At 34.3% G+C, this 11,356-nt stretch overlaps 2 protein-coding genes across 2 annotated transcripts; both read left to right on the top strand.

Annotated features, from left to right (window-relative positions):
• The first annotated feature begins 311 nt into the window (after positions 1-311).
• Positions 312-7,806, top strand: LOC136855305 (uncharacterized). The gene is made up of 7 exons (XM_067132209.1): positions 312-535; positions 1,022-1,070; positions 1,784-1,892; positions 3,887-3,984; positions 4,908-5,080; positions 5,943-6,136; positions 7,560-7,806. Exons 2-7 carry the CDS (start codon positions 1,043-1,045, stop codon positions 7,804-7,806), a joined length of 849 nt encoding a protein of 282 aa, XP_066988310.1. The 5' UTR covers positions 312-535; positions 1,022-1,042.
• Positions 7,807-8,184: 378 nt separating this feature from the next.
• On the top strand, positions 8,185-11,020 carry LOC136855251 (glutamate receptor ionotropic, delta-1-like). The gene is made up of 5 exons (XM_067132150.1): positions 8,185-8,309; positions 9,064-9,185; positions 9,398-9,623; positions 10,050-10,194; positions 10,836-11,020. The coding sequence occupies exons 1-5, from the start codon at positions 8,249-8,251 to the stop codon at positions 10,861-10,863; spliced, it is 582 nt and encodes a 193-aa protein (XP_066988251.1). The 5' UTR covers positions 8,185-8,248; the 3' UTR covers positions 10,864-11,020.
• The last annotated feature ends 336 nt before the right edge of the window (positions 11,021-11,356 follow it).

Below are 11,356 nucleotides of genomic sequence, written 5' to 3'. Positions count from 1 at the left end.
AGTAAAGTACAGCATAGGTAATTTCTTGAAATTGCGTAAATATGTATTTTACTTACTACCCATACCAGCATTTAGTGTTAAACATTACATTTACAGACTTACAATGAAAAGTAATTTGATTATTAAGATTTTTCCAAATATAATTTATTATTCTCACAAATATCAGCTTCGTTTCCGGTATCTTTGTTGAATTCTCGTTTGTACATATTCAGGAGAAACTCTCGTACATTTTAATCTGTCATACAACCATTTCCTAACTGTCCAGATTTGGGATACATTTCAAACTTAGTAATTTCTATTTCCAGCAAAAATGATCCAACTAGCTTGCACCGGGAGACAAACCTCTAGCACTGGACAGCACTTAAAGTGCAGAGAGGCTTCTGTGTCGTTATTTAGACCCGAGTAAAACAAAAGAATGGGCAATGAATATTTTACGACCCTCGGGATAAAACCCTCGGCTTCTCATTGAGTCGCCTCCACTTCCTCGAGGGCGCTGCTGAAGAAAGGGACCGTTAAGAGAGGTCTTGGCTGGAAGGTAAGTTCCCAGTTGCTGTTTTTCTAAGATTTTATTTTTATTGTTTTAGCTCTTGGTTTGCTGGTTCTTTTGTGTACAGTTTTGTTCATGAGTTGTATTATGACACCGATAATAAAATTATAGGTTTCCATGCTGTTTAGACTATGTACAGATTTGTTCATGGATTTGTATTATACCCTTGAAGATAAGATAATGTGATATATATATATGGGTGTGTTTTTATAAATATATCTATATATACACATATATATTTTATATATATATACTGTATATATATTAGAAAAAATCAATTACTTCCTACAACTGATTTCATTCTTTTGTGCTCAGCTCTCGAAAGTATTTTTTTCAAATATGAGAATGATGAATCCTAAGCAACAATGCCAAAATATTATATGATACGATACTAAAATAAATGAACTTATCAGCAGTTTAAAAGACAACAAATGTCATTATCCAGCAAACTCTGATAAGTCTTATCCTTCACAGTTTGAACGCCGCGCTTGCAGGATGGCTGGACTAGCCCATTACACGCTGAGTAAGTAAGCAATTGAAGTTCACAGGAGATACAGAAATACTGACTCACAATTTAATCAGCGAAGACTGGAAGTTACCTTTTACTTGTACACAGTTGAAGATGTATTCATATCTTCTTCTTATTCTGCTTCTTTTCCGACTTCTTTGTTGGGTCGATGTTTTTGACAGCTTTCCTCCTCCACCTGGCTCTGTCAAACACATCGTCCTCTGACTGTTGTTTTTTTTCTCTCAGGTCTTCTCTAACTACGTCCATCCACCTTTGTTTTGGTCTTGATCTCGCTCTTCCACCAGGCACCTCCATCTGCATCACTCTCCTCCCTACATATGTGTATGTGTATGTGTGTATATTATATATATATATATATATATATATATATATATATATATATATATATATATATATATATATATATATATATATATATACAGTATATATATATATGTATAATATATATATATATATATATATATTTATATATATGTATATTATATATATGTATTTTTATATGTCTTCAACTGTGTACAAATAAAAGAAAAAAATAAATATATATATATATATATATATATATATATATATATATATATATATATATATATGTGTGTGTGTGTGTGTGTGTGTGTGTGTGTGTGTATATATATATATATATATATGTTCATTTTTATTTATAATCTTCTACATCATGACTTATTCCTTTTTCCCTTTTTACTTAACAGTTTTCGTCCTGCTCATCGCCCTGTTCGATCCAGTAGATTCCAAGATAGGAAGTACGTTGAATAAAAGCAGCTATTTCCTGGAAAGCACACATCTCAGTAAAAATGGAAGGTATGTCCTATTTGTTTTCGTAACCTTTGGTCTCTCAGGAGAAAATACCTTATCTTCTGGATAGAATCAGTGAAGCATAATTTTGTCTTTTAGTGCCTTTTGATACAAAATCATATTTTTCTTTATATATTTATATCAATAAATTGGTATTTGATTCTGGTATACACAAGCTTCATGATAAAATTTGTAAAATCCGGAATTTTCATTTTTAGGCCAGTTTCTCTCCAACATCTCAACTCCTATTTGTACACTGATAATTTCTGACTCAGTTTTATCTTCAGAATGAATACAAAGTTATATGAAAAGTTAAAAACAATTCCAGATGCTCCCAGAAAAGAGAGAAGGAAGATTTGTTACTTGTGTTTAATCAACAGCTCAGAAGAAAATGCTATTATTTTAAAAAATTACAGAAAATACAAAGTCCTTGTCTTTTCAAATTACACTCTGTAATTAGGGTTTTGCAGTTATTGTCGACATCACTTAGTTTGTCCCAGAATTATTACTAAGTTTTGCATATTTCTGTAGCATCTTACCAAAGAAATAGAAATTCAGTAGTGAGGAGGTGATACAAGCTGATTACTACGATGTCCAAATATTTGGAACCTGTTGAAAATAAGTTTCTGTAATAAAAGAAAAAAAATTTTATACAAATTCGAAAAAATAATTGTCTAATGGTGCCATATTATTGTTTTCTGAAAACATTTTTTTTTTTTTTTTTATTTGCGAAACAAAAAACTTTATATCAGCATTTTTATTTAAGGAAATATGACAGCTTAAACATGAGTATCCAGCGATAATTCTCATCTTTGCAAGGGAAAACAAGAGAAATAACATTTTCAAAATGATTAGATTTCAAAAAACATATTTATATATTAAAAAAATATTCATAAAATAATATTTGTTCAAATCACACGCCTGTAATGATGAGAACTGCCTCAACCAAACTATAGATAGTACTCAAAGCTTTATTATCTCTTTTCAGTCACGTGACGTCTTAAAAATAATATTTATATTCAAAAAAATTATGAAAAAATATTTATTCAAATCACACGCCTCTAATGATAAGAAGTGCCTCAACCAAACTATAGCTAGCACTCAAAACTTTAATATCACTTTTCAGTCACGTGACGTCTAAAAAAATATTATATATTAACAAAATATTTCTATAAAAAAATATTCATTCAAATCATACGCCTCTAATGATGAGAACTGCTTCAACCAAATTATAGCAACTATAGCTAGCACTCAAAACTATATGATCTCTTTTCAGTCACGTGACGTCTTAAAAAAAAAAAAATAATATTTATACTTTGAAAAATATTTATAAAAAAGTATATATATTCAAATCACACGCCTCTAATGATGAGAACTGCTTCAACCAAACTATAGCAGCTATAGCTAGCACTCAAAGCTTTATTTTCTCTTTTCAGTCACGTGACGTCTTTAAAAAATATTTATATATTAAAAAATATTTATAAAAAATATATATATTCAAATCACACGCCTCTAATGATGAGAATTGCGTCAACCAAACTGTACCAAAACTTTATGATCTCTTTTCAGTCACGTGACGTCTTAAAAAATCTGTATATATTAAAAAAGATATTTATAAAAAACTATTTATTCAGGTCACACGCCTCTAATGATGAGAACTGCCTCAACTAAACTATAGATAGCACTCAAAACTTTATGATCTCTTTTCAGTCACGTGACGTCTTAAAAAAATATTTATATATTAAAAAATATTTGTAAGAAAAAAATATATATATATATTCAAATCATACGTCTCTAATGATGAGAACTGCGTCAACCAAACTATAGCTAGCACTCAAAAAACTTTATGCCTTTTCAGTCACGTGACTTCTTAAAAAAATATTAATATATTAAAAAAATATTTATAAAGAAAATATCTATTCAAATCATACGCCTCTACTGATGAGAACTGCCTCAACCAAACTATTGCTAGCACTCAAAACTCTATTATCCCTTTTCAGTCACGTGACATCAGAGGATATAATGACGGTACTGAGTGGAATGGAGAGAAAACCCCAAGCTTTACATCTGCAGGTCCTCTACGATTCGAATTACGAAGGTACGTCTGGTTCCTGGACTGTCTTGAGGTTTATTTAGAGAGTTACTCCCCATAGGGGGTAGTGCTACCAGTGCACCTCAAGCGATGAACTGTAGGCATTGCCTAAAGTTCTTTGCAGCGTCCCTTCGGCCCCTAGCTGCAACCCCTTTCGTTCCTTTTACTGTGCCTCCATTCACATTCTCTTTCTTCCATCTTGCAATCCACCCTCTCCTAACAATTGTTTCATTGTGCAACTGCGAGGTTTTCCCCCACTTACGGCTTTCAAACTTATCTTGTCTCAGTTTCCTTTTCAGCGCTGAATGACCTCATAGGTCTCAGCGCTAGGCCTTTGGCCTAAATTCTGTATTCCATTCCATTCCATTTAGAGTTACTGAAGTCTGTAATTCCTTGGAAAATTTAGAAAAATGTTAAGAAATTAGCTACTGGGATTCACTATTTAGACATAATCAAATGCAAATTTTAGTTTTCTGTAAAAGAAAACCATTGAGATGGCTTTGTCTGTCCGTCCGCACTTTTTCTGTCCGCCCTCAGCTCTTAAAAACTATTGAGGCTAGAGGGCTGCAAATTGGTATGTTGATCATCCACCCTCCAATCATCAAACATACCAAATTGCAGCCCTTTAGCCTAAGTAGTTTTTATTTTATTTAAGGTTAAAGTTAGCCATAATCGTGCTTCTGACAACGATATAGGACATGCTACCACCGGGCCGTGGTTAAAGTATCATGGCCCGCGGCTCATACAGCATTATACCGGGACCACCGAAAGATAGATCTATTTCCGGTGGCCTTGATTATACGTTGTACAGAAGACTCGATTGCGCCGAAGAAACTTCGGCGCATTTTTTACTTGTTTATATCTACAACTGATAGGATCTAGGATGTACTAATCAGGATACCCATTTTCCCTGGGACTGGACGGAGCAGAGCCAACCCGAAGGATGTCTAAACAGCTCTCCAGTGAGTTCTCTGGACTCACGACGTTTTACTACGACAGATCCCCGGCAACACTTGACCAGCTGTTCAAGAGTGGCAAAGCTGTCAAAACGCATCTTCTGGTACTCTGCTCTGAGCTCAACATCGTGGAGATTTTTGAGAAGGTAAGAGTTTCATTCATGATATTTTAGATGCTCAGTAGTTTATTTGTTGTTCTCGTTTCCTCTCTTGTAGTCTTTGTAAAGTAGTTTTATGGGAGATATATTTTGTGTTAGACTGATACATTCGAAGAAGAGAGTAATACAATATATGATTAAGAATTTATTTCAGTCTAAGAAATATCTGGATTTCAGTACTTGACAACAAATCGTTTTTACTCCTCGTAGTATATTTCTATTCGATAGAAAAAAACTTTTAAAAATCACTTTAATATAACTGACTGAAACCTGCCATGAAAATTTATTACATTACCTTAAAAATGTAACTTAGGGTTAGAAAAAACTGAAAGGTTGTGCAAAAAAAGGAGCTGTTAAAATACTTCATTTACTGTCAATCCAAACCTAGTGATGACTTTAATTTCTTAAATTATTTTCAAGAAAATCGTGGTAAAGGACCTGTTTCCTTGAGTGACGAAAACGTCCCATTCCAAAACTGGCAAAGATAGTTTATTTTGTCAGTAAATGAGTTGGTAAATCGTTGTTAACAAAAATTATAATCCTTCCTGGTCTTCAGCTTTTGTTATTTATGATATTACATTTTTACGTGACTCTGTGTTAACTGGCAAAAATTTCTACTTAATCTTTCGTAGATATTTCCGTAAATCAAAAGAAAACTAACATAAACAAAAGTTGATTATCAAAATAACAACGTAGGTAATCATTTAGCATTTAGTTAAATTTATTTTCTTTTGTATTTTAGACTTTTTATTTACCTATCTTCCAAACGATTACGATATAATAGCAATAACAACTAACGAACTTTTAAAACTCGCAATAAACTGAGAATAATTCTTTTCTCTTTCTTTAGATCCGCACCAAAAGACTTCAGAGCCACTTCGTCGAGTGGCTCCTGTTCGCGGAAGAGGGCCTGACGAAGAGCGAGATCGCGGACGCCCTTGAACAGGTTGTTTACGAAGGAACTCGGGTCACTCTCGTGGCTAAAGAACGGGAAGACGTCTTTGTTATTTATTCTATTCGCGTCAATAACGAAGGAATGATGCGGTTGGTTTGCCTGAATTTGTTCGTGTCATACTCTCTCCATAATTAGAATCTTTGAGGTTGCAAGGGCAATGGAGATGAATTATCATCTGGAAAATTGCTAATTTTCTTTTTAATCACAACATATAATGTAGGCCTAAGACATTACGATGTAATTCTATCATTTTCTATAATGAAATGCTTGAGTCTAAGTCTAATCTCAACACCAGCAATGTAGGACTAAGACATCATAATATAATTCTACAATGTTCCATGATGAAATACTGAGTCTGTGTCTTGTCTCAACATTTATAATGTATGCCTGAGACAGAATTCAGTTTTGTAATGTTATATAATGAAACACTGGAGACTGACTTATCAAACATGCATTAACAGTATTAGATAGGCCTTAGGCCTTATCCTAGCTATTAAAAAGTAATTCTCTAATGAAACAATGGAGTCTGCTTATAAAGTTTATATTAACAGTAATAATATGCCCTAGTGTTATCCTAATTCCTTCCCATATGACTGACGCTCTCTATAATATTCCCTTCCCACAATATTCCTTTCCCACAATTTCCCTTCCCACAATATTCCCTACCAACAATTTCCCTTCCAATAATTTTCCCTTCCTACATTTCCTTCCCACAATATTCCCATCCCACGATATTCCCTTCCCACGATATTCCCTTCCCATATTTCCTTACCACAATATTCCCTTCCCGCAATATCCCCTTCCCACAATATTCTCTCCCCACAATATTCCCATCCTATATTTTGTTCCCACAATATTCCCCTCTCGCAGTATTCCCTTCCTATATTCCTCTCCCACAGTATTCCCCTCCCACAATATTCCCTTCCCGCAATAATCCCTACCTGAAATATTCCCCTCCCATGATATTCCCTTCCCACAATATTCCCCTCCTATATTTCCTTCCCACAGTATTCCCTTCCTATATTTCCTTCCCACAATATTCCCTTCCTACATTTCCTTCCCACAATATTACCTTCCCACAATTTCCCTTCCCATAAAATTCCCTCCCTACAATATCCCTTCCTGCAATATTCCCTTCCCACAATTTCCCTTCCCACAATATTCCCTTCCCACAATATTCCCTTCCCACAAAATTCCCGTCCAATATTTCCTTCCCGCAATATTCCCTTCCTATATTTCCTTCCCATAATATTCCATCCGACAATATCCCTTTCCCCCAATATTCCCTTCCCACAATATTCCCTTCCCACAATATCCCCTTCCCCCAATATTTCCTTCCTACATTATTCCCTTTCTACAACATTCCCTTCCCACAAAATTCCCTTCCCACAATATCCCCTTCCCACAACATTCCCTTCCCACAATATCCCTTCCCGCAATATTCCCTTCCTATATTCCCTTCCTACAATATTCCCTTTCCACAATTAAAACTAACATCCACGCTATTCGCAGCTTCTTCCTGAACGGCAAGTGGAAGAGATCTGACAAAGACAGCAAGGAATCTCTGCCTCTGCTGATGTCCTCGGAAGACCAACGACTCTACTGGAACATGAAAGGAAGACGGTTAACTGTGGCCGCTGTGGACGTCATCCCGTACTTCCGGATAAGTGGGAAATATCCGGATGGCAGCCTCATCCCTACCGTTGGAACGGACGTGGCGATCGTCAGGGCGCTTAGCTATGCTCTCAATTTTACGTAAGTGGAGTTTTTCGGCTGTTTAAGGATTGTTGTGGGTTTTATAGGCTTATATGATGAGGGGTCACTTTACGTGGCTTTTTTTATATAAATGGATATTAAGACGCAAGTGTAATTTAATCGAGGATTATTTATTTCTTGGGAATAACTTATACCCAAGGAGAATTATGTGATAAGTGCATCAGCATGGCCAGGGTACTTATCAGTTATCATTTCTCTTGAGTATGTCATTCAAAATGTCTAGTGAGTCTGTACAAAATTATGTTTTGTCTATATATATATATATATATATATATATATATATATATATATATATATATATATATATATATATATATATATATATATATATAATCACCAGTACATTTAACTTTCGTAGTTTCCAAGTAGTGTCACCCTTGGACAACGCCTGGGGTTACCCACAGCCCGACGGAACAGTCACCGGGATGATAGGGATGGTAGCGAGACGTGAGGTCCACTTCGCCGTGAGTGGTATCGCAGTGAACGGTAAATGGACTTACTTTGCGTTTTATTTATTAGTTATCACAATCTTTTATATAAATAAGCTTTTAAGTCAGTTTTTCTCTTTGGAAATTTAAAAAAAAAGAAACACAATTCGGAGAACAAATATATTTTTTAAAAAATTCATACTAATACCCAACCAAATACTGGGTTTGTTCTCTAATTTTTGGGCGGTTTTTTTTTCCAAGTTTCAAAATTCGATGCTGATCTGTTATCATTTCTCTTTGGGGTAATCGAATCAGCAGGTATGCAAAAATATTGGCTCTTAAATGTTCATCAGTTCAAAATGTGAATTGTCATGGCAAGCTCGCCCAGAGGAATATTAAGAATTTATATATCACCAGGTTAAGGATAATATGATTTCTCCGTAAAGGTCACCTGGGGTCATATATCTTTTTCACCTGTGGCCTATTTCACAAAAAATTAAGGACAAAATATAGCCTGTGATACAAGTAATTAGAGAAAGACGATAGTTTTTCTGTTCTAATATTTTGTATTGAGGGGCAACATTTTATTTCTATCCTTATTTCATTGTCTAGATTTATAAGGTGAATATGAGAATGTTGGAATATCCTATTATTTGGTATATTCATAATCCTTCCCAGTGAGTAAAAAGATATATTTAAGCTATATGCTACATTAGAAAAAATATCTATGAATGGGCCCTACAATCTTTATGGTTTCATTTTTAATTATTCTCTAAGCTGATATTCAATTTCTACTTTTTATTTCTCTACAGGAATAAGAAAGACAGTGATTGATTACGCATACCCTTATTACCAAGCTTACCTGGGCATCTATTCACCTGCTCCCAGACAGAAGAACAGAGCAGTGGCTGTTCTCTCTCCTTTTTCTCTACAGGTATGGTTGTGTTCTCTGTCACAGTGACTGAAGCAAGAAAACAATTAAATGATGATAAACAAATTGTACATACCAAAATGTAAATCAAAATAATTGTTTGGTGTGCATTTAAGAAACAATAGACGCTCATTTGACGACTGAATGCGTCTAGCCTAATCCCTAAGGAAACCAGGCACTGATATCAAACATAACTAGATGAATCCTACACACAGGTGTGGCTGAGCATCGCCGCCATGATCCTGATCATGGGACCCCTCGTGAAGGTCTTTTCCCTGGCGTCGAGGTCCTTCCAGAAGGAAGAACGATCCTTGGACCTGCAGATCTATTCCTTCAACACGTTCAGGAATGTGGTGAACCAGTGTAATCTCGTCAATACGAACCAGTGGTCACAGAGGATTCTTTTAATCTTCTGGTACTTCTTCTGCCTCGTTGCTGCAGGTGATTATAGGACTCAGAATGGCACTGAGTGTCATAAATGACGTTTTAATGGGCGTCCTTGTCTTAAGATGGACTGATAAAGTGTAAAAGAAAGACTAGGGTTGCAGGACAGTGTAGGAGATGAATATCCATGCTAGATTTCTTCCCATACGTCAAGTCATAGGTTTGGCAGTTTTGACATGACTGTCACCCTCAGCTGAGACACGACCAGACTTCTGCTTATTTCCAGAAGGAAATGGCTTCATTAGAGGATACTGAAGATCCTTATTATTGCCCAATATATATATATATATATATATATATATATATATATATATATATATATACAGTATATATCTTAGAAACACACTACCATACATAGCAAATAATCTTTAAACATTTCCAAGTAACCAAGTTACCAATACTTCAACTCATGGTATCTTCCAGCTCTCTACTCGGGAACCCTGACAGCTGTACTGGCCATTCCGGCCTACGAGAGACCAATTGACTATCTGGCAGACCTCCCAAGGCCGTGGCTGAAGGATACACTCTCACAGTCACAGGAGATTCGACGAATGAGTACATTTTCAGAGTGAGTGGGAGGTGGTTCGCTGTGCTAGTGAATAATAAGGTTTTATATATATTTTTACTTTTTTTGTTTATATCTCGGTGGGTGTCTTAGGTTTAAGATACGTGAAAGGTGCTTCTTTTTTGTTTCTTTAGAACGTGTCGTAGTTTGTGAAACTATGGAATAATATATATATATATATATATATATATATATATATATATATATATATATATATATATATATATATATATATATATATATATATATACTGTATATATATATACCAGATTATAATAACTTTTAACACGTGATGTAAATATATATATATATATATATATATATATATATATATATATATATATATATATATATATATATATATATATATATATATGTATATGTAAATGTGTGTATGTTTGTGTATCAATTAGGAACTAATCATCCTATCGAGGAGACAGAACAAAAATTTGAATTACCAGTTCAGTAAGATATTATGACATATGTAGTTACTGATTAAAACTACTAATTCAGGGATGGTTTGACTTATAATATTACATAGGCCTTACTTAATCTTATTCCAGTAATTACAAGGAGGAAAAAAGTCTTCTTTGTCTTCATAAATAAGAATATATATGTTATACGATTTTTTTTTTGTTTTGCAGGAGGCCAAAGAAGGAATTTACAAAGTAGTCTGGGAACTTTTTGACCACAAAAACCCAGCAAGAAGCTTTGTCGACCGTCCTGACACAGCTCTAGAGAGAGTAAGTAATAAAAAGTACAATTTTCACATTACAAATCGTGATGTTCTCTTTCCTATTTTCTTAATTATGTAATTTTTGTGATTTTATACCTAGATACAGCCGACTACGTGTGGTGTCTACTTAATGTGGTGTGTAAATCCCGTAGAGTTTTGTCATCAGTCGCGTGTTCCACTAATGGCCATAATTTTCGTTTAATTCTGCAACAGAAAAAAATATAGTTTAACCCTAATTTTTATTATAAGTATAATCACTAACCTTTTACGCATATTCATCTATTGCTTTACTACCATAACATTTCGTAGTGATGTGTAGATAGGGAATTAATAACGGTATTTCTCATTTTTCTGTTTTTATTCCTCAACCAAGATGTTACACGAGAAACTAGTGCATTTCTGCCCTGTTGTCGGAGGTAGGATTCTCAC

This window comes from Macrobrachium rosenbergii, chromosome 31 (genome assembly GCF_040412425.1).
Source record: "Macrobrachium rosenbergii isolate ZJJX-2024 chromosome 31, ASM4041242v1, whole genome shotgun sequence".
In the NCBI taxonomy this organism is placed as follows: Eukaryota; Metazoa; Arthropoda; class Malacostraca; order Decapoda; family Palaemonidae; genus Macrobrachium; species Macrobrachium rosenbergii.
This window is presented reverse-complemented; position numbering and strand designations above follow the sequence as displayed.

Excerpts from the sequence above, each read along its gene's own strand:
- LOC136855305 (XM_067132209.1), top strand. The coding sequence starts at position 1,043 with ATGGCTGGACTAGCCCATTACACGCTGA. Across the intron at positions 1,071-1,783 it reads ACTAGCCCATTACACGCTGA|TTTTCGTCCTGCTCATCGCC; the intron begins GTAAGTAAGCAA and ends TTTACTTAACAG. Across the intron at positions 1,893-3,886 it reads CATCTCAGTAAAAATGGAAG|TCACGTGACATCAGAGGATA; the intron begins GTATGTCCTATT and ends ATCCCTTTTCAG.
- LOC136855251 (XM_067132150.1), top strand. The coding sequence starts at position 8,249 with ATGATAGGGATGGTAGCGAGACGTGAGGTCCACTTCGCCGTGAGTGGT. Across the intron at positions 9,186-9,397 it reads TCTCTCCTTTTTCTCTACAG|GTGTGGCTGAGCATCGCCGC; the intron begins GTATGGTTGTGT and ends TCCTACACACAG. Across the intron at positions 10,195-10,835 it reads CGAATGAGTACATTTTCAGA|GAGGCCAAAGAAGGAATTTA; the intron begins GTGAGTGGGAGG and ends TTTGTTTTGCAG.